The sequence below is a fragment of the Manis pentadactyla genome, chromosome 16 (assembly GCF_030020395.1).
Source record: "Manis pentadactyla isolate mManPen7 chromosome 16, mManPen7.hap1, whole genome shotgun sequence".
Taxonomy (NCBI): Eukaryota; Metazoa; Chordata; class Mammalia; order Pholidota; family Manidae; genus Manis; species Manis pentadactyla.
In genome coordinates, this window is record NC_080034.1 from 7,434,833 (window position 1) to 7,461,652 (window position 26,820).

The following is a 26,820-nucleotide window of genomic DNA, read 5'->3' on the forward strand; positions in this document are numbered from 1 at the left end:
AGAAATGACGACAAACGGGTGAATACATTTAGACCACTTGATAATGGCCAAATTGGAGGTCGGAAATCAAGTACCTTAAGGAATTCTTTTCAAGCAAGATCCACAGAAGCAATATTCTTTAGAATAAATGTACCCATTTTTTTTACATATATTTTTTGTGACACAGACCTGAGATAGCACATTTACCCAAAAAACCAATACTGCTCACATGTAACCAACAACTACAGACTCTTCATTAGCCACAGTTATCCACGGCTGAGAAGTGGTTCTGATCTAACCGGCCCTGGCGAAGACTCCCAGAAGGGTGCTGGTCACACCGTGGTGGTAGTCCTGTGCCTCAGGCAGACTTTTGGGCTTCCTGATCTGGATTCATTAATATGTGGCTGCGGCTTTGTGCTCCGATCACTTAAGGCAGATTTTGTTTTCTCTATTGTACAGAGTGTGAATTCTTTTGCACTAAATTAGGTGCATGAAGATGTATCAGGACACTTCCTGCTTAGAGCTGGGTGGTGTTTTTAACGACCCATTTTAGCAAAGTGGGGTCTGTGTAACATGGTGTAGGATCCCGACTGTTTGCAAATGAACTGTGTGTTCTTTTGTCTGATTTTCTTTCTGTGGATCTTGATTTTCTTATAAATACATTGATACACTAGATTAGATAATCTCTAAATCCTGACTTCTTAAAGCATCACATGGCATCCTTGGTGCTTTAGTTATAAAGTTATAAAAATTGGTATATATCCTTAGTTATAAAGGTAAAACTCCCCACAGTATCAGCAAATACAGGACTTATTCCCTACGGAAGACATTCCCCTGGTTTTACGCTTTGCATAGCCTCACTCCCTTTGCAATGACCAAGAAATATATGTTCCCTCTATGAATCCTTCTGTTATTAAAAGAAAACTCGGAAATAGCGGCTACAACCTCTAGGTATGTAAGAGACAGACCAGACCAGAAAGAAGAGAGCAAGAAGCTGCAGGTGTATCCTCCCTGGATGGTTTGAGGGGGTCTGACAGGTGCCCCCGCTCTCTGCGCCCCCCTACCCCCCACTTCTCCCCTATCCTCCTCCTTGGGGTGAGGCTGTGGAGTCAAAACATCCCACTGTGTCTTTAAAACTGTGGGGAACAAGAGCAGGAGTTGATGTTTTCAATGATGATGATGGTGGTGATGACGCCATTGATGAAATGATCTCTTCCCTGGCCACCTGGCCAAACAGCAGGCTCTGAGGCCCCCTGAACCCCTTCCCTATTTTACTTTCCCCAGTAGCACTAATTGCATCTAATCTATTTTGCATTATATATCTTATTTATTTACTTATTTTTATTGTGTCTTTCCTAGTATCCCTTGAATATATATTTCCTGAGGCCTGAGATTCTAACCTATTTGTTTTTTAGTTCCACTGTTATGTTCCTGGTGTTTGGAACAGTGCCTTGTATATTATAGGTACTCAATGAATACGTATTGAATGGGTGTATGAATGAATGAATGAAGAATGTCCTCCTTTAGAAATTCTTAAGCTCTGAGTGTTAAAGGGAATACAGTATGTAAATTAAAAAGTTCCTGTCTATTTCTTGCTATATCATCCTGCACTCAGCCAGTTAGTTATAAATGTAAAACTATTCCTTTATGTCATTATAGATTATTCTCACAGATCTACAAATTTGATTAAAGCAGGTTTGCTTTCTAAAGTGAAGGTTCTGAACTTGGCTTCAGGGAGTCTGTGAATACATTAAAATTACAGGCAAAGTTTTGATATTCTTGTGCAGTAAATATTTTTCTTAGGAAGGAGCCTCTAATTACCATTGTGCTCTCTATGATTTAACAAGAACAAGAACAACAACAAAGATTAGGAACCACTGCAATTTGGAGCAATAAAGTGTTGCTGGAGGGAGAGGGGCTAGGACATCCGGGCTCCCATGAACTCTGCAGTGACTTCTGTGTCACTCTGGACAAATAGCTGTTATTAAGTAAATGGGGCCGAGACTCAGGGGTTACTAAGGGGGGCTGGACGGGGAGAGCGAGGCCCAGGATCTATGGCTGCCGTGGAACAGGGTGAATGAAGGTTTTGCATGAATTCACCTCCATCACCACCCTCATTTAGTAAATAGGGAAAATATCAGAAGAAAAGAGAAAAACCGGGAGAATGTGACTTATTATTAAATAGTTTTTTCAGACTTCATAATGACTTCCAAAAGCTGCGGGAGGAGGGAAGTCAAAAAGTCACATATAATAACAGACTGCCTGCTGTTGCTTCAGAACCTTCCTCTGGTGTGTTCACCAGCCTTCCTCTTACACATGATGAGGACAAGAAATGTAACTTCCATATAATTGCCGTTCCAGATTCATATCCCCAAGGGACATACAGCCTAAAAGTTATGTTCCTTTTTTAATACCAAAGCTTAGAAAGAGTCTCATTGCCAATAATGGGAACTCAACTAAATTTTCAGATTCATGGGAAAAGGAGATTCTCATCCACATGTTCACTCAACAGCATCCATGCTTCTGTCTTGCTAAGGTTCCATCCCCCCTCAAATCCTGGGGTTCTCTGAAAATCTTTGTCACACATGCTGGCAAGACTTTGACCCCAACTTCTAGGAGGCATGTTCCATTAGAGCTAAGATGTCATCTTAGCTAGCTTTTGGTTGTCCCCTTGCGGATGGGAAAATAGGCTCAGGGCAGGACAGGGAAGTGAGGTGACAGGTCCTGTCAGTTAATGACAGACCTGCTGCTGCCCAGCGTCGGGTGCTGTGCCTCACAAACCCCTTTAAGGCTGCAATTCCAGGGAACAAGTCATGAAGGTTTCCCCAGCCGAGAGCTCTCCCACGTCGGGAGGAAGAGGTTCCCGCGGCCGAGCCACGGTAGGTAGGTACCTTGAGTCCCGTGAAGCCGCTGGGATTAAGGTGTTGCTGGGCTATGAAGGGAAATGGGGGGTGCTCTAAAATACCAAGTCAGATAAGCAGTTGGATGCGTTCTGAACACCCTGCGGAACGAGTGTAACCAAGTCGGGTGACTTGCAGAGACCACCCCTTGACTGGCTTGCCGTGGCTGTTCTAGGAGGATTCTTTCACTAGCTGGTGATTATGATTTAATACGTGTTCTTCCAGTCCCACTGGAGCTCAGGGTTCCAGGACCAAGGATTTTTTTTTAAAACTAAAGATCATCAGAACCACTGATCATTTCTCCGGTTCTCCTCTCTTCCCAGCACCTGGTAGGCCTGCACTGCACCACCGGGAGTTGAGGCACAGCTGCGTGGTTTGCTTTGGCCAACAAAAGGTGAAGGGAAGTAACAGTATTTAAAAAATTTGAAAGCTGATTCCCAGTTCCCATCTGATTGGTCCCATTGCCTCATTGTGAACTGTGCTCTTAGTAGGACTCTAACTCTTACCTTCTTTTGCTAATGACATTACTTTGATCTGCAAGGGAAGCTCAGGGACCATCCCGGAAGGGGACCCGGGGGGGAAACGACTTCAAGGGACTCAAATGTGCAAAGGTGTGTTTGCTCCTGAAGGCTGCTGGCTCAGGAGATGGATGGAGTTGGCACAACCGTTATTTGTCAAGAACCCTAGTGCTTACCTCCCAAATTCTGGTAGGCTTTATGGAATGAGATACTAGAAAGTCAGTATGAAATAGTAGAAACAAATCTATGAAAGCTTAGATTATTTTGGTCTTTAAGCCTCGTCTGTGAATGGTCAGGAATGACACTGGGTCCATTTACTTCTGTGCCTGAGTTACTACTGAGCAGGTTGGAAAATCTCAAGGGGCAACAGAGAGTCCGACTTGCCCCAAATCCACACGCGCATGGCTTTGTGTGTGTGTGTGTGAGGCTCGTTTTACAAAACGGAAGAGACTCGATTATGGCCCCGGCTGTCGCACTGATACCTACTTGGTCGGGCTGCAGGTGTGCAAGGCCTTCAGATGTGGCTTCCAGGTGGCGATGGACACAGATTTCTCATCGGCTGCGTAACTGCGCCAAACACACTGCAGGGGGCAAGTGTGGGGTACCAGAGAGAGAGAAAAGAGGACATGGTATGAAGTGAGAGGCAGCTCGTTAAGTTCATATGTATTAAGATGTTTTCTCTTGTCACTTAGGCCTGGTATATGCCCAGTGGGTGAAGACTACTTGGCATTTTCAGCTGGCTGTTAAATGCGCCTTGTCAGTGGAACTGCTTTTCAGAACAACTCACACCAAAGGACAAAAGTACCAAAAAGAAAAACATAAAGCAACTTCCAAATTGGTTGGGGAAAGATAGGAGGTTGTCTGAGGTCAGGTTCCTGAGTGTGAACATGCAGTCCAGAAACAGCCGCACAGCTGTCATCACTGTTTGATAGACAGAGGCAGAGGCCTCCTGAAAACTCACAGTGCAGCTAGTCAGCCAGCTAGTAAACCAGCTGTCAAGCTAATGGCCACCAGGGCAATGTGTGTGATTCCCTAAGGTGGAACCAGGCAAGACTTCCAATGCTAAAATGAAGAAGGCGACGGCACAGAGGTGGGGTGAAACAAGATGGGGCAAGACGTGTTCCCCCGGGGATATAACCGGAAGGCACTTGAGGATTTAACATCGTGTCCAAGAATATGTTTATAAGTCCTTGATGTAAACCATAAGCTTTCTACTTCATATAATTATACCTGACAAATAGAACATATTGTCATGTTATCCTGACAATCAGAATGTGGATTAAGACCCTTATTCTGTAGGTGAGAAAAGTGAAGGCTCAGATCAATAAAGAGGTTTACACGGGGCTGGCGGAGTGGAGAACTACTCTCAGATCGCCTGGCTCTTGGTCTCACGATTCCTCCACTGTCCTTGGCTGACTGCTTCCTGCCTGTTGTCGGAAAAGCTTTCCTCTGAACCATCCATTTGAGAAGCTGCCTGATGTACTTTCCAGATAGCTTTTGGTGAATTTTTTCCTTTGTAGTAAGTCTGCACATATATCTCTAATGACCAAGTGTTTGTTCCAATCTCCTGAGAGAAAACTTTTTATTATAATTCATAAATCAAAGCAGTCCATTTTATGTGGCAGATTCATTTCAATGATTCGTAACTCTACTATCAAACCATCACTCATGATTTTGAAACCTACACTGAGAAAATAGTGCTCTCATAATATTCCTTTTCTTGAGAAAATCACTGAATAAATGCATGTTGAACACAAAGAGTTAAAAGTTGACACAAGTACTTTGGCAAACTGCTTGGCAGTATCTGTTTAAGCTGAATGTATAAATACCCTATGATAGAGCCACATACTCCTACATACATGCTCAACAGACATGCTTATTTATGTTGTGCTATATAAAACATGTACTATAATGCACAGAACAGTACTGTTCTTAATTAGCCAAAGCTGGAAGTAAGCAACCTAACAATAGTACAATGAATTGTGGCATATTAACATGTTGGAATAGGGTGCAGGAATCGAACACTATAACTACACGCTACTGTATGGATGACCTTTACGTGAATAATGTTGAGCAAGAGAAACAAGACACAGAAGAGAACATTGTGTGATTCCATTTCTATAAAGTACAAAAAACAGGGAAACTAATCTACGCTGAGCAGGCAGCAGTGACTGGGAAAGGGCACACAGGGGGTCCTAGTCCTGTTTCTTTGTCTGGGTGCTGGGTACACAGTTCTCTCAGGATATGTGCTTTATTCTGCATGCACATATGTCTTCAATAAAATGTCCAAGAAATGATGTAAAAAAAACCAAGAAAAATACATAGTAAGACCTGAGTTTTTTTCTTTTAATCTTATTAAGGAAGGTTTAAATAACAGGAGCAGGGCCCCTTTCCTGGAGCCCTGTTCACATGACTCATGTTGATTTATTCTAGGAATCTGTGAAAACTTATGCTTAGCATCTTGGTGGCTTACAGAGAATAAAATATTATTGTTATATCATCTTGAAATGTTAGTCTTTGCAATTATTAAACACAATTTCCAGAGTGATCTCGAGTGATCCATGAGAACGAATGGGTTTATTATTGCAGCTTCCTCCATAGTGAGGCCCAGGGAACCTCGAAAGCTGTGATGGCGTAGATGACTATTTAATGAAAGAATTTTCACAGAAGGCATCATATATTCATAAACTCAGGTGCTTTGAAAGCAAGACTCACGTAGAACTTCTAAGTTTGCACATTGTTAGGTACCAGACCACAATATGACAAAAAAATGGGACCAAGATATTACCTGTCAAGTGGAGGCAAAAAAGGCCACTTTTAGAAAATTGAAGATAGTCTTAAAAATCAGACCTGGCTCCTTGCTCTTTTTCTATCATACTGATCTCAGCAGCTATACTCTCATTCCTGCCATTACTCTTCTCCAAAAAATGGCTGGTAATGGGAGGTATAGAAGAAGCAAGTGGCATGAATTTCAAAATGGGGTGGAAAGTATAACTCTACTCGTCTTACAGTCTAATAACTGTTGCCCTTGGTCTCTGTCTTCGTTAACCGCTGAGCCTCAAGGTCACAACCATATGATCAAGTAGCTGGTGTTCCTATATTTTAAGCCAAAACCACAGAGTGGTTGGCAAGAGAAAAACAATACCCCAGAGGGATTTAACATACGCAGCATATACACTTTGAAGGATAAATAAACAAGAAGCAGAATAAAAGCCAAATTGACTGTTTATCAGGTGACCCTGGTGTTCTAGGCAGTCAAACAAATTCAAAGTTTGGTCTATAATTTTAAGTACAATGTCAGCATAAGTAAGTTTTTAGGGAGTATTCAGTTTGTATTCTCTGGAGAGTTATAGCGATGGCACATCTGACCCCTCTGGGAATTCCAATTTCAGCTGAGCAGCCAAAGGTTTAATTAACATGGAGCTGATTATCTCAAAGTACAGAATTTAAGAAGTCAGGGAACAAAAAGATCGAGGATGAAACCATCAATCTCTTTCCTCACCTTGCTTCTCATGAACTTTTCTTCCCTAGAGGCAACCACCTTCATTCTGAATAGTTGTTGCTTCTATTTTTTAAGAATCCTTGTTTTTAAGGATTGTTCTCATATTTCTTGATATTTTAATTTTGGGCATTATCCGTTAACTTCCTACCATGAAAAATAATGACAACCCACTATGGACACTTTTTCCTTCTCATGCTGCCAACAATTCTTAGTTAAATTACTTTTTAGTGTTTGCATTATGTCCATCTAACTCTTGTTCCTTGTTCAGCAATGTGATTTACCACGATTATTCTTTCTTTCCTATATATATACAGTTTTTGTTTCTTCTTGGAGTTATCATTGCTATGTTTTAATTCTTGTTCTGCCTTGATGTACCTGTCATGAATACATTCCCTGACTCTCACCGGAGCTCTGAAGTTCCTCTAGTCCAGTACATCGTGAGACTTCCCTTCATCTTGGCCCAGAGAGTCCCTGAGCTCTTTCTTCTGTGGGATCTCTTATTTCCTGGATCCCACGTCTCTCTTGGTTTATCTTCTTGTTTTGGAAGAGCAATTCTATCCAATAGCTTCTTTATAAAAATGAAGTTTCAACTTTATTTAGGTATAATGGATATAACATTATAGGCTATTGGAAGTGTACATCATAGTGATTTGACATATGAATATATTATGAAAGGAGTCCCCCCATCTAGTTACTAATTAATACATCCATCACCTCACATATTTGTCTTTTTCTTTCTCTTTTGATGAGAACATTTAAGTTCTACTCTCTTAGCAAATTACAATTAGACAATACAGTCATCAAGCTGTACATTAGATCCTCAGACCTCATGCATCTTATAGCTGAAAGTTGGTATGCTTTGCCTTATTTTCCTCTCCTTCCAATCCATGGCAATCACTTTTTGCTCTCTGTTCTAGGAGTTTGACTTAAAATAAAATTTAAATTCAATATAAAAGGGACACTTTGCAGTATTTGTCTTTCTCTATTTAATTTAGCGTAATGCCTCTAACATCCATTCCTGTGGTCTCAAACTGAAGGATTTCTGTCTTCCTCATGGATGAATAATATTCTCTGTAAACATATATACCACTACGGAAAAAGTGTGGAGTTTCCTCAAAAAAGAAAAAAAATAGAAGTACCATATAACCCAGCAATCCTGCTTTTGGGTATATATCTGAAGGAAATGAAAACAATATATTGAAGAGAGATCTGTACTCCCATGTTCAATGAACATTGTTCATAATAGCTAAGATACGGAAACAATTTAAGTGTCCACCGATGGATGAATGGATAAAGAAGATATGGTATGTGTATGTATGTGTGTGTATTATATATATATATATATATATATATATATATATATATATATATATGTATATACACCAAGTAGCTTCTTGAGTAAGGGTAAATGGTAGGTAAAGTTTTGAGATCTTGCATGTCTAAAAATGTCTTTATGGCACTCTCATACTCACTGAATAGTTTGGCTGGGTATAGAATTCTAGGTTGGAAATAATTTTCCTTCCTAATTTTAATAGTATTATTCCACTCTCTTTGAATTTTAGTGTTACTGATGAAAAATCCAATTCAGTCTTGATTCTGGATCCTTTAAATACATCCTGCCCAGAAAGCATGTAAGATCCCCTTTTTTGCAAGTGTTTTAGTATTTCACTCTATCACTAGAGTGAATGTTTTCTGTTCATCGTGCGGGCAGTCGGCAGTCCTTTTTACTGTGGCCACTCAGTTCTGGAGCATCGTAAAGTGATACTTCATAGGAGAAGCCCTCCCCATATTCTTTTTGAGGTGTGCCTATTAGTTGGATATTTGATCTCCTGCAAGGGTCATCCAATTTTCCTATATTTTTTGTCTTATTTTCCATCTCTGTCTTTTTATTCATTTTGTGGGAGATTTCCACAATTTTTTTTATCTCCCCCCTGCCTTTTTTTCCTACTGTCTTTTCTTTCATATCTAGGAATTTTTTTTTTTCCTGAGGCTGTTCTTATTTATGACTAAAGCACTGAAAGAGATGTATAAGCTTTGTGTAAGTGGTGTGAATTTACTGGCTGGTGGCCTCACTTTAGGGAATAAATGGGCAAAGAATCAGTTATTTCATGAGTAGAAGCCAAAGTTTTTCCTTTCTTCTCTCTTCTATTCTCTCCCCTTTTCTTTTTGGTCAACTAGCTTCCTCACAGCAGCATCTTCTAATCTATTCCCTTCAGGAAAATAAGCCCATCTGTCAGCATTCATTTCACAAACTTTCACTTAATTCCCCTATTTCTGTGTCTAGTAAAGCTTTGGCTCCACTCTGAGCTGGTCCAGTATCTCCATAAGTCAGTTTCCTAACATGGAACCTTTAAAGTATCTTTAAGTGCTAATCCCAAGGCTTCAGTAATATATATATATGAGGATGCAACTGCTGCTATTTGACAGGAGTGATGGATTTAGATTCAGACACCAGAAATTTGAGCCCTTGCTCTTCCTAGGCTTGTCCTGGGGGATCAAGTGACATAATGTATTAGAAACACTCTGCAAACTAAAGTGCACTTCACAAGTCTTAGGTATTATTAATAAAAGTTGTGACATTTGGGCAGGTATTCAAAACATTACTGAGAGCCACTTGCTTTTCCCAGACTGCTCCACTTGAAATGAAAAGTTAATTTCAATGAATCATGCATAGATATTGACACAGCTAAAATTGCTGCAAGCTGCTGAGGTTTTACACTTTTCCCTAAAACCATGAAAGGTTGATTAATTTAGTTATCTCATCAACCAAATGACAAAGCAATTTGGGCATTTCAGTGGCCTTTCATTTTTTCATTTAAAAAGATTTTTTTTATCGAGGTATAATAGACTTATAACATTAGTTTCAGGTGTACAACACAGAGATTTGGTATTAGTATGCAGTGAGAAATGGCCACCACACTAAGTCTAGTTTCCTCTCAGTGCCCTTTTGGAAAGATAATGGCTCTGGCTTAAAACAAATGAGATTGCTCTTGGCCTTGATGCTTTGTGTGTTCAGCAAACTAAGGCAGGTTTATTGGGTAAGAAAATGAATGGATTGGCAAATGAGGCCTGCCTTTCAGTCTAGCATATCCTTAAAAGTAAATTTCTGCAACATATAATCAAGGCTTAAAGCCCTGAATTCTGGCTAAGGGCTACAGCAAGGCAGAGCAATGAACACATTTAGTGATTATATTATTAATCTATGTCTAATATATAAATTAATTGCATTTGGATAGGGGAATAATTGCTTTTTAAATTAGTAGATTTCTACATAGATTAATGACAATGTGATTAGATTTTAAAGGTATTCTTGCACATTTCAAGCCTTTCATTTTATACTCTTTTTTTGGTTCAGAATAACATATAAACTGGAGTTTCAAGTAAAAGAAAAATTAATGATTTCACTCCATTGATACCTACATTTGTACAAGTTAATTATTCATCACAATATGTATACATAACCCAGTTCCATAAAATACATTTCTAGATCTCTAAGCAAAACTGAACTGCTACCCCCACTCTCCCAACTGCCACCATTTTTATAAATGAAAGTGAAAATTTTATTTTATTATTATTATTCTTCTTTTAGGAGAGCAAGGCAGAGATTTTTATTTAGAGAAGAAGCGAGAGGACAGAGCTCCTGGCTCACGCCAGGGGGGGACAAGAGAGCCCCCCCCATCCCACTGCCACCTTTTATGGATTATCTGAGAGGAAGGCCTTGCCTTGTTTTGGCTGTGGACATATAAATGCCTCTGGTCCAGTGATTTACTGCAGAAGTAATCTGTTTTCAAGTTCCAGACATGGTTTTTGCACAATTTAGTAGTTGATAATGATAAGTTAGATCAGGAAAGTTTCTTCTCTTATTCTATCTGTTTTGTCAATGGGGTAGCCAATAGCCCCATATTGGTACTGAACACTTGAGCTATGGCTCCACAGTGCCATCGACAAACTGATTTTCTAAATTTAAATAGCCATATGTAGCTTTTGGCAGCTGTATTGGGCAACACCGCTCGGTGTCACAAGGGATGCATGCGTAAGAAATTCCTCAAAGGGCTCCCTTTCTAAGAGAACAGCTGATATTCTAGGATGTTTTCTGATATATCCTTTGGTACTTAATATGCCTTTTAATATTCTGAAGTATTAAGGATCTGTTCCTAGAAGTGGTTGTATTTTGAGTATGTGTTAAGAAAATATACAATAGCTAATAAATAATTTAGTAAGGATTTTAAATATGTTTGAACTTTACTCATGACAATAGTATCTCCATTCTGAGAATAAGTAGTCTAGATGTGTGTAAGATACATTACTGGTTCCATATGTAGATAGGGCTTAGTGCCCGGATGGATGCCAGGAACCCATGGAATATTTTTGCATTCACAGATTGGAAAACATTGTTCTAGAATTCAGAGATAAGAGATAAATTAAAGAATAACTGAAATGTAAACATAGTAAGGAGAAAAACTTATTAAAAGTAGGGAAACACCTCATAACCAGTTAAGAATTGCCCAAGGATGGAAGGCCACCAGTTCTGGGCCTCGGGCATTTTGTGTGCATTGTGAAGTGTGTGACATCTCCCTTCATTATGGCAAGTATTGTTTGGCTTCAGATCTTAAACTCCTACTACTTAGGAATCTTTTACTTTAAGAAAACAAAGTGTTTACTGTTCTTTTAAAACCTGGAAATTTAAAATACAGAGATGTGGGGTTTTGCATTAGAAGTCAGGCCCAGTCATCCATTTCCTGGCCAATAGTTGCAGAATAACTTGATTAAAAACTGATATCCCTTTTTTTTACATTTCTATTCAGCTTTTTAAAAAAATTAAAGTGTCATTGGTATACAACCCTATGATAGTTTCACATACACAGCACAGTGGGTCAGCAATCACCCGTATCACCAAGTCCTCACCCCCTCCAGGGCGGTCACTGTCCGTCAGGGTAGTAAGATGTCATAGAGCCATTAACTGTCTTCTCCAGGCTGTAGTGCTGTCCCGCTGACCCACCGGTATTGTGACTGCGGATTATAGTGCCCCTCAATCCCCTTCTCCCTCCTCACCCACCCCTGCTCCCCAGCCCCTCCCCTTTGGTCTCCGCTAGTCCCTTCTCATTGTCTATGAGTCTACTCCTTTTGTGTTCCTTCTGCTTTGCTTTGAAAAACTGATATTCTTATTTAGTCATTAGATACAAAAAGATACAAAAAGATCTCCTTCATGATGTAACTGAGCCACCTTCCCCCTTCTTTGCCTTGTCTGTTTCTGTGGGAGGTACTGTGTTCCCCAGCCAGGAGCAAAGGCTAAGGGTAGGGCTGTGCAGGGGTCTCCCCCAACTCCCACCACTCCCCTCAAGCCACAGTCTGAATTAGAACAATGTGCTTGTTACTAAAGCACAAAGACTAGTGGCCCAGCACCCCAGATCACCGCCCCAAACCCCTGCGGTTCAGAGCTCTGGATCTCCCCCTGCTTGGCAGGACAGGAAGGAGCTTTAGATGTGCAATTACTGTGTCCATAACTAACACCAGCCTCACGGGACGGATCTAGAGGAGACTCTATTTTGTGACTCTTTGGCAACCCGATTCTAGGATGGTTCTACTCCCCAAAGACATGGATGGCGATAGCAGAAGCGCTCTTTTTAGTCTTGAAGCAAATCCTGAGTTATTAAAAAGAAAATGGAATGCTAAGCAACCTATATATTATGCACTAGCTTCAAACAATATGTTAATTATTTCATGTTCTTAAACATGATTGGATTCCATAATTCTCCCAGCTCTTAAAACAGGATAACTATTTCAACTTACTGCTCTAGATGGCATTAAAAGCAATTCCACGGGCACTAAACCTTGACTTGCTAAACAAGTATGTTGTTCTCCTGAACAGTGACATACACGTGGCTGGAGAAAGTAATTGTAATGCAGGGAACAATGCGATGTTCTGTCCCAGCCCTTAATGATCAATTAAGGTTCACCCAGGAATTCCTAAGACCTTTTAGGTCATCCCAGGAGCGGCACAACGGCTAACCTCTGCATGGCCTTGCTGGCACAGTTGATTAATCTAAACAATGCACGGACCATTGGCTGAAAATACATATTTTTCTGTCTGGGAGGGGGGAACACTTGTCCAAATCCAAGTCGTCTGTACATTAAGTTCCTGCTTCATTTTTGAAAACAAAGCAGAGCAGTAGCTCTCCTAAGCAAGGAAGCCTGGATGATGAGCCGGCGGGCACTGCAGGCCAGAGGCTCTGTCTACCTGCGCCGCTGACACTTACCTGAATGAGGTTGGCGGCGGGATTTCTTCTTTTCTCAAAGTGTTTTTGGCGGTGCTGTTCTTGTACTTTTAATGCAAAGCCTGAGCCAAGAATGCCCTGGAAAAAAAATACACAAATAGTCCTTAAGAATTTGTTTTTTCAAAAGCTCTGTTAAATAATACACATATTGCTTAAAAACCTTCCAAAGTGAGTCTGAGGAAAGACCAACAGTATGCAACCTGTCCATAAGCACATTACTTATTAAAACGTAACACTATTTGCCTCTATGATGGTACCATTGGCCAATGGCCAGTTGTTGGGCAAGACTGCTGGGATGTATAACAACTTTTGATCTTTAGTGAATCAACCAGGCATCAACATTTATTATCTGCTATGGCAAGAGGCACCATAATTACCAAAACAAAACAAAAATCCACAACTTTTAAAAGTGTTTTTTGAGTGGCTTTCTTTTCTGTGACATTTCTTTATGCTTAAATTAGAGGAATGGTCTTACCTAGTGATGGAGTTCAGAGGACAGGAATTCTGGTTTTGGGCAGAGGTGGATTTAAAATTTGAGACAGTGAAGGCCTTGCTGCTGCGGACATGGGAGTTTTTCTAGAGCTTTGATGAAACTACTAAATTCTGTATTTTCCAGTCATGAAATGGTGGTGGGGGTAATGTTTAAAATCAGTCCCACGATTTAAAAATCCTCCATGATGCTTGAATTCTCCACACACAAAAGTAAAGTGAAAGGGGGAGAGGACAGTGACCCCCAGGAGACAGACACGTGGTTTTGAGGATGCAAGGTGTTCTGTTTCGCCTGTTTGCACGGTGAAGACCGAACGGAGCATGGGTGACTGCAAAGCGCTTGCCCGCTTTCCCGCGTTGTCCTCTCATGCTTGGGGCACCCTTACCTTTTCGGTTTGGCTCGCCTATTTACATCTTGGGGTCAGTAAGATTAGTACGTCCCTCCTCTGTTTATATCAGTTTTTTGGCTGGCTTGCTTCTTTCTGCTTATCATCTGGATCTGCCAAAATTCTGGCTCTTTGAAATACTCCCCCCCTCTTCAGTTTGCTTTGGTCTAACATTCGTGGAATCAAGATGCTTTGTTTCTGCTTTGGGCTGGCCTTTGGAACTCGCTAAGTCCGGTCTCTGAGCTTTGTCTGTAAGTCTCCACTTTACTGGCATGGGACGTGGTGCTCACGGCTCTTCAGTCTGTGGGGTTTGCTTGCTAGCTATAAATTATTAGCTTTTATTAAACGTCAGGGAGTCTAACCCTTAGTTTAGAGATGGGTGTCTTATAAGCACTAGGTCAGTTTTTGCTGTAGGTAGGGAATGGTTGTTTTTCTTTTCTTTATATTTTGGAAGTAGCTCAAAGAAGGTGTAGGCTGTCTGGGAAGTGGTGAGTTTCTCATCTTTAGGAGGTGTATTAAGTGTCGCCTGGATGACAAATGGGCTAAGATATTTTTGGGCTCCAGACAAGCTTTAACCTTTCTTCTTATCTTGAGATGCCACAATTCCGAGCACATCTGTGACAATGACCAGATAATCAGTAATGCAATTGTGTTTAAAATACATTTACTGTACTACTATTTGCTATGCATGTACAATTAGTAGGATAAATGACTGTATCACGACACCAGAAATCACACCCCAGGCTCTGTTTCCCATCTCTTTCTCAGGGAGTGTCTCAGGCTGCCTGAGGTCGCCGTCTCCTCCAGGTTGAGTGCATAAACTAAATTTCATGAACCCTGTTCTGTCTGATTTGTTTGCAGAGCTAAGCAGCATTTCCCTCCATGTAGAGATTATAAAAATGGCGCTACATTTCCAAACCCACATCAAATCCAGGCATTTGTAACTCCTAAATTTTTTCCTGCCATCTAAGATCATTTAGGAAAGTTTTATTTATATTCCTTTCAATGTCCCTTTTCATGAAGCATAAACATGTAAGAGAATTTGAAACAGAATTTATAGCCTATACTTTTACTGTGTAATATGTGTACATACATTATAGGCATATTATGTATAACCCACTCATATGGAGCATAATTCAGATTTGTAGACAGTGAATTAACAACAATGAACAGCTATCATTTTAAAGCATTTATTACATGAGTATGAGGTCCAGAGTTAAATCCCTTTTGGAAAATGAAGCAGGCCCTACATAGCACAGACTTAGCATCCACAAATAAACTAAAGTGTGCTGAAAATCATACTGGCATTGTTTAGAAGCATGTAGTAGTAGATGGCGAATGTTTACTACATATATCTTGCACCAGACTGTACATTATAACAATTATTAAACCAGGTCTGCTTATCGTCTCCGTTTGGCTCCATTCCAATTTTCTTCCACTTCTTTCAGTGTACAACTCATGGAACCTAAATAGAAGTCTGTTGAAATAAAGTCTACTATGATAACATATGTATCTCTCAATATCACATATTATATATGTATGTATGTTATATATATCATTTACATGTTTTATGTATATCTCCATTATCTCATCTGCCATCCCTTCAACTATCAACACCAAAAAATTCTTAGGAATTGAGTTTTGTGCTAATTCATTTGTGAGATCACATGATGTACGCTTTCAGGTTTTTAGTTGCAGGGCTGTGCTGAGAAGTGCTACGTACGCACCAAGTAGAGAGAAAACCTGCTTGGTCAACATTTTAAATATCCTTTCCTCGCTATCTTCCTGATGAAAGGGGCCTGATTTGCACCCCGCGCATGGCAGCCCTGCTTGTCTGAAGACATTCTCAGCAGGAGGGGAGGCAGCGTCCTAAGGAGGAGAAGGGGCCACGGGGGGAGGCTGAGGAGCCCATGGACTCTGCAGGCTCAGAGCCCCAGGGCCCCAGGCCCCAGGCAGTGACTGCGGGGGCCGGGGCGCGTGGCCTGCGTGACTCTGTCATTTGCAGGACAGCCCCTCTGCTTGGAGGGAAGATGGGCAAAGCTGCTCTCCTTCTTGGTCCTTGGGCTTCCTGGGAAGGAGGAACCCCAAACTATGGTCCGCAATCCACCTCTGCCTTTCTTAGCAAAATGTCAAGGCACCCTCCCTCCTAAATCTCAATCAGAGAACGCTGTCAGCCGACAGGCACACATGACATAATGGCGTTTCCAGCCACCTTGTTTTTTTGTTTCCTTGTTTTAAGGTATCTATGGACCATTCAGTCTTTCATTCAGTAAGAACTCAGTACCCAACATGAGGCTGTAGTAAAAAGATCTGTGGTGAAGTCTACTTATCTGGACATTGCTAGGATATGTTCTATTCTGTGCAAGCAAATTCTTCAGTTTTTGGCACATTAGTTTAATTTGTATATAAAAGTTGTAATCACTTTATTAGGAAACATTTCCAAGGACGACTACTTAGTCTCAGACCTTGATTCTGACTAACAGAGTGGCACGATTTAACCTCCCCTTGAAGGCCTAGAGGTTCATCATGGAGACCGTGCTGGCCGCACAGAGATGCAGTGACCCTAACACTACCTGGTCTCAGGTCTTCACAGATTTCAAACACTTACTCCCGCGTGCTTCTTACAGACTTTGTTCCCCCTTGTTTGTCCTCCACTGTGTCTTCCTGTCATGGTGTTTGTCCATCAGCCTGTTTATAATCTCTATTTGCTGTTTAAAATCTTCAGAGACCAGTGAAACGGTGTAGCTCAGCTCATCAGAATTTCCTCCAAATTAAGAGCAGGTCATGGACTAGGTCTCGAGAAGCTGTCTTGGAAGGACAGACGGGCACATACTCTGCTGTCAGTGTCAACAGCCCAGGGGTTGTCCACTTTGCTGTTGGTAGGTTTATACTGGAGCACAGAGGTTGATATATATATATGTGGCCTCAGGATAAGCACTATAAACACAGAAGCAGTCAGTGTTTTGTGCCATTGTTTTGGGAAAAAGCCCAAGACTGCATTTTGTTATATCTAAAGGTATTTTCCTCTACAGAATCTGGTCCCCAAGTGTGTCTCTGGCCAGGACTGTGGAGCTGGCCAGGTGAATGGATTCTGGATGTGTGAGGTGCAGCTCGAACTCTCTCGGTTTCGTCGCCCTCAGCAGGCAGCTCATGCCTGGGTCCGCCCACGACAGGAGTGAGCCTTCCTCAGGGCCAGCCCTCGACTCACACAGCCACACTGTGTTCACAACATTACTCTGGATGCAACAGTGCGTCCTCCATCACACCGACAAGGAATGCATCCGGGTCACTGTTACGGAATGATTATGTCCCTCCAAAATGCCTGTGTTGCAGTACTAATCCCCAGTACCTCAGATTGTGCCCTTATTTGGGGACAAGGTCTTTACAGGGGTAAGCAAGGTACAGTGAGGTCACCGAGGGGACCCTAATCCCGTAAGACTCCTGACAAGATGCTGTGAACAGAGGAAAGACGGCATGGTGACCAGGGAGAAGGGGGCCACCGTGAGCCCAGGAGCCGGGCCGGGAGCAGAGCCTTCCCTCATGGCCCTTGGAGGGGACCAGCCCCACAGCTCCTTGATTTTGTACCTCTGGCCCCCAGAGCTGTGGGACAATACATTTCTGTTGTTTAGGCCGCCCGGTCTGTAATGCCTTGTTACAGCCGCCCTGGCAAACAGTCACGTAGGCAGCCCGTGTCAGAAACACGGAGCACGGTTTTAAATTCACACTGCGGTCTAACGCTCTAGCTTACACACGGTCTTTGCAGTCCCTGTGGTCTTGTGTGGCCTGGGAGAGACCAGCTGGCTGATCCAGAGCTGGGCACTGGAAGGACAAGGGTGACCACTGGGCTCATTCACAGGCAGTGGGGTATCCCTGCAAGCTAAAGGCTGTGCGGCTAAAACCCTGTCCCATGGCTTCCTTTGGAGGGGCACTCAGGGCCCTCTGCTCCGGGAGGCTGTCACGGAGTTACCCTGTGTGAGGTGTCAGGCTGAGGCTACTGCCCCTGCTTTGACACACCCATGTGGTGGCTCTCTCCCACCCCTGAGAGGCAGTGAACACAGGTGAGAGTTTGGAGATGGAGGTGAACTGTGATATTTTAACCAACTGCCTTTAAAGAAATGGGATAAAATGATCAGAAAGCAAGCTTTATCCATTAAGGAGAGAATAATCAGAAGCTTGGAGAAGATTAAATGTGCTCTCCATTCGGATAAGATGGAGAAACTGCTCATTAAGAAAAATCAATGATGATGACAGGAAGAATAAATCATCTGGCACATTCAAAACCCTTGAAGGTCATACGCTTTTCACTCAAATGGCTCTGAAGAGGCCAATATTCCACTCAGGCACGCCCATCTCTTCAGCAGTGCACACTGTAAGCCAAACTGGAGCGATCCATCCAAAAGCAAGATATCTTTCAATCTTTACACCAATGTTAAATGGACTAGCAGCATGTTGACTGAGAGTTGATGCCATCGGAATTATCATTTGTCATAAAGACCTAGCTGGTATAAAGCTCTCAGGTTAAGCATCGCCAAAGGAAGACCATATTTTATAACATTTCCGACTAGATATACGGAGAAAAGTCAACACTGTCAGAAAAATTGTATTTGTAAGTGATGTAGATATCTTGCCAGGCATACCAATTTGTGGAAATTCACACTAATAAAGCTCTGAGATCAAATTTAAATTGCTTTCCCTTGCGAAGATACTCACGGCAGGAAGTGCAAAGAAAGAAATGCCCAGCAGCGCGAAGCCTGCAGAAAGCAGCCTTCCCAGCCAGGTCAGGGGCGTTTTGTCTCCATAGCCAATCGTGGTCAATGTAATCTAAAAAGAAAATAAATAGAATGTGCAGCTTAAGTACTTGAGAGGAAAGTTAGGACCTATCAACAGGAGACAGGGCAACGTTCCCATTAAATCATTATTCAACAAGCCTCGACGGCACATTTTATTGCCGTGCTTTAATTTTCCATGACGCAGAACAGAGCTTCTTTTTGTTTAAGGAAGGGGGTAACCTACATACTTGTTCCTCCCTTATAACACAGTTTTCCATCTATTCTAAGTGTATTCAAAGAAAGGTTATTTAAGTAAGTGGATAGCCATCAGTGGTACAGAAACGACAGCACCATGGATTTCGAACTGGCTTAGTACACAAAACAATAATTTTTGTTAATTAAGGCTGTCCATTTCTTAGCTTGGCAGGCATTTCCTGAAGATCTGGTGTGTGCAAGGTACGTGTTATGATTTGTAGTGGAATAAAAAATGATAGGTACATAATTCTTGGGCTAAGATATTTATGGCATAAGGAAAGAGACATGTCCCACGTAAATCATTAAAACACAAAATAGAGCAAGACAGGCATTATGATGGTTGCACAATAATCTGCTATGGGAATTCAAAGAACAGATGGGCCACTATCAGCTTGGGTGGCTGAGGAGGCTGTATCAGGGAGACATCACCAGCACTAGGTTTTGAGGGGGGGGTAATACTTTGAGAGGCAGAAGTGATAAAGAGGGTGACCTAGGGAGGGGGTGCAGGACGAGTTTTGCAGCAATGAGAACAGATAGGACGGGTTCTGGAAGTACAGGAGGCTCTGGCGGGCTGGAGCACGATGGGTCTGAGGAGAATTGGTGGGTCACTGAAAGAGGAAGTTGATGGGACACTCATAGCTAGGTCGGGGTGCCTTTGAAAAATGCAATTGGCTCACGGCTCTCCTATGGTCAGGCTGCTCCAGGATGTCCCCCTGTCCCCTTAGAACAAAGCCCCAGCCCCTCTCCAGGACTCACGTGGTTCTATGTGACTGGCAGAGTGACAGGGCAATGGAATCGGAACAGCAGCAAGGGGACCGTACGGAGCGGACAGCAAAGAGGTGCGTTAGGAAGCTCAATAACGCCTTCATTAATAGTCTGGGATGAAGGGGAAGACTAAGTCACAAGGACTTGGACATTGCAAGGGGAAGATGGTTGCCCCATAAATAAAAAGACGTTAATGAGAAAGAGAAGGCTTTGGAGCAAAGATGAAGAGTTTGCTTTTGAAAATAAGCATTTAAAAAATGTCAATATGACTGATCTAGAAACGCTGAGCAGCAGACTTTATTGCTAAACAATGCTAACCATCTCCTGAGCCTTCAGCAAGAGGCAGCCACTGCTCACAGGTCTGCACAGCAAATCTGGTAATAATGAGGACATTTGGAATATTGTGAGGATCACAAACACGTGGCACAGACACGAGGGGAGCAAACACTGGGGAACTTGCCAACGACTTGCCCGATGCACGGTGGCCACAAACCTTCAATTTGTGGAAAACATAGTATCTGCAAAGCACAGTAAGATGAAGTCTGCCTATAAATTCTAAGCTCCTAACCCATGGCTTACATGGTCCAGGCCTCTCCTCCCTCCAAGGTCACCCTGCCCTCGCCCTGCGCTTTAACCAGCGTCCTTGCAGCTCCTCAGACAGGCTAGGCTCTTGCTGCCTCTTGCTGCGCGAGGCCACTGCACACCCAGTGTCCTTGGCCAGAATCGCCCATCTCCCCCTGCCCAGGGCTCCTCCTCCGTCTTCGGGTCTCATCTGAGTGCCCAGTTGGCAGACAGCCCTCCCTACCCACCCTGTCTGCAACAGGGCCTCTGGTCAACTTCAGCTCAGCAACTTGTTTCTTAAGTGCACTTAGGACAAGCAGTACTTTTCCATGCTGTTCTTCGGGGATGGGTCTCTGTTTCCTCTACAAGAAGGGTGAACGATGCCTTTACTCTCTCACCTCCAGCACGATGCTTGCACAAAGCAGGAGAAACTCAATAGATATTCAGTAAATAAACAAGAAATCCTTTCAAGAACATTGGCAACAAATGGAGTGAGAAAAATAGAGCAAGAACTCCCAGAAGTCGCTGACTTGAGGGGAGGCGTTGGAGGCTGCATTTGTGCCTGTTTGCGGGGAGTGAGCGCCGAGTGGGGGGCAGAGGCCAGGAAGCAGGGCTGGCGAGGCTGGAAGGGTCAGCCTCACGCGTGAAAGAGCAGGAGAGGCTTGGGGCTGTGAGGTGCTGGGGGGCCGAGGGCCAGCAGCAGGGGGCCCGCAGGGAGAGGCCCCCTGGGGACCGGGGGAGGGAAACCCTTGGTAGACTGACTGCCCATCACCAGCAGCGTTGCAGCGGGCTCTCCAAGGAGCTCCCAGAGATGGCAGGAAAAACATTCCGGCTCCATTTTATTACATGTTCCTAACCTTCAATATGTGGGAAAGACTTTAATCTGTACTCTTTCTGCAAAATAACCTAATCTGTTTACGGCAGTTTATTAACAATAATGAAAGGAAGGACAAATTTCATGGTTTGGTCACAGCAGTAGCACTGCCCTTCCCGATGAGCGTGACATTCCGGTAACACCCTGCAGCCACCCCCCTGCCCTGCCGCTGAGGGTGGGCTTTAGGGCAAGGCGGCCGGGCGCCGGGTTTTGGTCTGGGCAGAGAAGAATGCCCGCTCTGGCGCGGGACCCAGGCGTCCCCTCCTCTCATGTCTGTGGTCTGTCGCACAGAGGCCACGACCTCTGAGAGCGGCCCCGAGCCCCTGGCAGGCCGGCCTTCTCCCTGCGCTCGGCCTCAGGCTTCTGGGTGGGCAGCTGTGGCCCGGGGACTGGGGCGACCAGCGGCAGGGCCCGGCCGCACCACCTCCCCACTCCGATTTCAGAGTCGCTCTGGGTGTCGCCTGGTTGAAAGCGAGGGGCCTCTGTTCCCAGGTTTGTCGCCCTCCCTGCTGGGCAGCAGGCTCGTGGCCGCCTCCATTGTTTATGCCTGCAGAGAGCGTCGTTTCTCTGTGGCTGCAAAACGGGACATCTGGGCTTCCCTTCGGGAACAGAGAGGGAGCACCAGAGAGGAAACTGTGCATTTCTAAGGTGCACTTGAGTGAAAAGGTGGGCGCTTTCTCCACGGATTCACACTGACCGCCCTGCTTGATCTGGCTGCCCGCGTTCCCAGGCGGTGACCAGCTGCTTCGTAAGCCCTCGTCGGAGGAGCCCGCTCAGGTGTTCCCCGATTCTCCGCACCTTCAGGTCAAGCCGTCCTCGAAGAGCCCGTGTGGCCTTGGGAACCCGACAACCACAGCGTTTCTTCTCTTTTCCGAGCGCCCGTAAAATCCTGCAAATGTGCATCAGCTGGTCCTTCGCAGGCCCCCCGGGGGCAGAAGCTCTTTTTGGTGCTCATTCTCCCACACTGGCGCTCAGCCGAAGCCTTTCCTGTCTTCCAGAAATCTTGTAACTCTTCAGTGGCTGAACCCAGTAACGACTAGCTTCGTCGAGATCTCAAGCTAGAGAAAGGTAAGGACCCCAAAGACACCGGCTTCCGGGGCTGCTCCTGGAGCGGCGGTTTGTTCCGCGCAAACCTGAGGCAGTCAGGCTGGGCAGAGATCCACCAGACTGGGCATGACCCCACGTCTGGCCTACCTTCGCTTATGAGTGCTGCGCTGGTCCACGTAGGCAGGACAGATGAACTTTTTACATTTATTTATGCATGTATTTATTTATGTATTGTTGATTTCTACTTATTAACTTTTGACTATGGTGTTTACAATATCACTGGAGAGGTCCTGAAAGGTTTGAATTTACTTTTAAAAATTAAAAGATAAATTAAAAATTTTCCCAAATCTCTTCCGGTGCACTTTTAGCAGAGTGATACTTCGTTAAGTGAGAAGAGGCCATTTCTAAGCACACTTTCTGACCTGCGGTGAAAGCTGGGAGATGTCTTCGCAGGTGTGGCCTGGCAAGGCCCATCAGGACCTGAGCGGGACAGGCCATGACCTGTCGCTGTTCCCCAGGCAGCCTCGTGGGTGCCGGAAGCGTGTGCCGGCTGTCCAGTTGGCACATTTACTTGAAGGTGATTTGGCAAATGGGAGCAGCTCAGATACATTTTTGCCCACATATTTCATACGCTCAGCTGTAGTCACGCAGGTGTGGAGAGATATTTTCTGCAAACCTGAGGGTTGCAAATGTTGGTGTAAAGGCATAATTGTGGTAGCAAAATCTAAGGTTGACTGGGGGCACCTTACTATGTTTAGCAACCCAGAATTCTTCCTCATGAATAATATTGCTCTATTTTTCTCTTTTCTTCTGTCTGGGCTACTTTCTGAGCACCTAGTTTCAGGTAATCAGTAGTTATAGAACCTGTAGAGTTAATTCTGAAATTTGGTCATCTTGCATGAGTAGATGAGACAGGTGTTCAGTCTGCAGACCTCAGAGGCTCCCATGGGGGTGGCATCACATAATTTGGGTTCTGCTGTGGCAGGTAGTCAGGGCGTTAGCATGCCCTATTGTCCTTCCAGGCTCATCGGTCAAATACGGAATAACAGCAGTGACTAACATTTGTCTAGTGCTTGATGGGATACACCTACATGTCCTGATCTCATTTAGTATACACAGCAACTTAGTGTTTGGGTAACATTATTTTCTTAATTTTATAGAGACATTAAATGATTGCTGAATATCACAGCTCTATTCAGTCATAATGATGGGGCTGGAGTAGAAGTCTCCTGACTCTAATTCTTTGGTTCTTTTCCAGATGCCCTGCGCTCAGCGCTTATGGGATAATACTGAGCCAGAGTGTCTGGGGCAGCGTATGAGATGACATGATTAAAGGAACAGACGTCTTCAGAAAGCTTCCTCGCAGGGGCTTATGACCAATTCACTTCATTAGTGCATGCCATTAAGCAAGGCACGGGACTTTTGCTTGGTCCTTGATAATGTCCTTAATTGTTAGGAACTGGTGTGTTGATGATCTCATGGCCAAGTAAAGCTTTGATATCCTCAGGTAATGCATCGATAGTAAGAAAGAGCTGTTAACTTTTATTTAATATACCAGCACTGAGTCAGAAGACAACAGCTTGTAAGAAGTTGCAGAAAACATTTTGTACCGGTGAACCCAATGTAACGAGGCTGATTCTCGAAATTTTAAGTGGTATTATCAAGGACAAGGGTATTTTTGTTCTTCTGACACATTTATGCCATTTCTTGTTCTTCGATTTTGTAGGGATGACTCTAATGGCACATATTTGGGCTGTACAACCTGTTGCATGCACAGTGCTCTACATGGTACATTGAACCTTCATATTGTCTGCTTTGACAAAGGCTATAGGATTTTCAGCATGAATTCCAGCACTCACTGGCTGGTATAAAATCCTTCTACATGCCTGCAGTAATCATCCCAAGCGCATGGTCTCAGAGGTTGTATTCAGATGCTTACTCAAAGTAGATTTGTACTATCTGCTGCTGTATGCATCTTAGAAAAAAAAGCCACACACTATCTTCAGCACAGGGATAGTAGTAAATACAAAGAGGACAGCTGGCCTTCAAGAGCAGGTCGTTACCAGGAAAAGTTACTTTGGGAAGACTTGATCTTAAGTTATTTTAGAATAAATCTAAAGCAAATCAAAAGGAGAAAAACTATTACAAGGAAGGAGGAGATATTAGAAAATAACTCCAGGAAAACATGTTCTTCAATTATTTTAGGATGAATCTAAAGCAACTAATAGGGAGGAAAATAAGCACAGGAAGTAACATTAAATGGATCTCTATCAGCAATCAGACGGCCCGCTTTTCCTGAGCCACCAATGTGTTGGCTAAGAGTTACCTCCCCTCCGCTGGCCCCATTTCGCCTGTCATCAGCCCTTCTTTAGCTGCCACTTCAGAAGGCAGAGCATCTTGTCACCGGAGCCCCCAGTTCCCAAGCCCCCTCTGTGCTCAAGCTGTGGGTCTGCCATGGAGGGTGTCGGTCTTTGTTCCTTTTGTTACGAAGGTGCTTCCATCCATTACCCACAACAGGGACGTCACACCAACGCAGCTGTGCCTTTGATGGGGCACGTGCTCTGGTGTGAGGGCCAGGCCCTTTACGTCAGTTATCCCCTCACTCAGTGAGCTCAGTATTGCTATTCACTAGTATTGAATTGCTTTTAGCTTGAACTGTTATTAACTTTAGGCATGTTGATTACACCACAAATCCTTCCAAAAGCTGGTTTTAGGGACAGCCCTCAGGATCTTCTTAATGGAAGGAGTTAATAGTTAGTATTTAGAATTCACGAGGATACAGTATCCATAGACCACAAATTGTAATTTGATTCTTAATATCAATACTTTGGACTTCTTAATAAAGGGGATTTCCTTTTTCCATCAAAGCCTAGCACTTCAAAACATACGAATGTCAGGTGCTTTTATTTCCCTATTTATTCTGGATACTTTCATAGTTAGCAAGGTGTCCATTATGTAAAACATGGACATGTTTACCTATAAAGTATCCAGCTGAATATTCCATGAAGGTCTTGATTAACATATAATAAAAGGTATAGTGTTCTAACCTCACTGGAGATCTGGTATATGCTCTTCTTGTAAAGACTAGAAATAAGAAGCCCTCTTTGTTTTTTTGTGTCTTTTCAGGTTTCAGACAATTTAATTAATGAGTCAGATAATATCACCAACCCACTGTGGACCCATAAGGCCTTTTCCTAGAAGCTCAACATAGGCTATTTTTATTGTATTTGAGACCAATTAAAAAAAAATAGATATAATTAGGTTATTCAAATAACCTGTTAAGTACAGGTCAAACTTGAGTCAAAACAGCACTACTGAAATGGAAATCAATGAAAATACATCGCTTTCCCCTGAAAGTCACAGATATGACCTTTGAAAACCTGCCACGTGGGTTATTCTTGCAAAAGAAACAAGCTGATGACTAAGTGAGAGGTATATTAAGAGTTTCCCACACACTGTTTAACACACGATACAGCAATTCTTATTAGGAATGAGGAGAAAAAGGGATGGGTAGAAAGGAGGATTCAGAACTGCCAGGCTGAACTCAGCAACCCCTGCATCTTGGTACGAGAAGGTGCACACGACTGTCTCAAAGAGGGTTAGGATCACCAGAAAGAGAAAAAACTGAACTTCAGTTCAGATCGCTGCATTGAAGCTTGGGATGATGAATTGTTTCCCCCTTGCTGCTACAGAAATCTCCTGCTTTCTCAGTTTGCACGGCTTATACCACCATGAGTCACAGATTTTCATTTGCTCTCCACAGATAAGAAGTATTTTAAGAACGTCAGATCACTGCTCTCTCTCAGGTTCTCCACTTCCTCCCTTTTCATGTCCATTATTATTTGTGGGGGCGGGAGAAGGAGTTGAAACCAAATAATAGCCAACTGAATGCTTTGTTATCAATGGTATACTCTTGTAGACATTTACTCTGATAATTTAAGAAAAAAATCCTAATCTTCAGGTGCATATATTTCGGATTCTTACTCATTTTATTGCTGCTGTGTAATGAACAAACTTACCAAGTGCTGCTTAATACAAGCCCTGATTCTTTGTCCTTGACAAGAGTTCTACTCGGTGATGAGCTTCTGATGAACAGTGGAACAACAGAACACTTGGTAACTTAAATCTGTGCTCCACAAAACAAACAACTCATCAATGCTTTCATCAGTTTAAGAAAATTATTTATTCTTATTTTGGCAACAATCTAGCACTCAAGAAATATTGCTGCTGATTTATGAGATAACTTTGTTGGACCAAAGAGATGGGGAAACTGTTTAGACAATTAAAAATGTTGTATATTTTCACAGAGCACCCTTTTGGAATGTCTCAAGGAATCAAATAAAAAAGAAATGTAGTTTACATATTACATAAAGCACTCCCCTAGCCCGTGATATTCTTCGTACAGCACATGTTTCAAGGACTATTCTATAAACTTTTTACAATGTAGAGATAATTTTTGCTTTAATGGAAAACTATGCCTTGTTCAGAGTACACCCTTTC

General features: G+C 43.0%; 1 protein-coding gene across 3 annotated transcripts in view; it reads right to left on the bottom strand.

Moving 5' to 3' along the window:
- KCNQ5 (potassium voltage-gated channel subfamily Q member 5) overlaps positions 1–26,820 on the bottom strand; it is a 448,222-nt gene that overhangs the window by 59,478 nt on the left and 361,924 nt on the right. For all 3 annotated transcript variants that reach the window (XM_036916207.2, XM_036916204.2, XM_036916206.2), the window contains exons 6-8: positions 18,760–18,870; positions 13,157–13,252; positions 3,884–3,978 (exon numbers count right to left, since the gene is read on the bottom strand). In XM_036916207.2, coding sequence (XP_036772102.2) covers positions 3,884–3,978; positions 13,157–13,252; positions 18,760–18,870 — 302 coding nt within the window. The remainder of the gene's footprint in view (positions 1–3,883; positions 3,979–13,156; positions 13,253–18,759; positions 18,871–26,820) is intronic.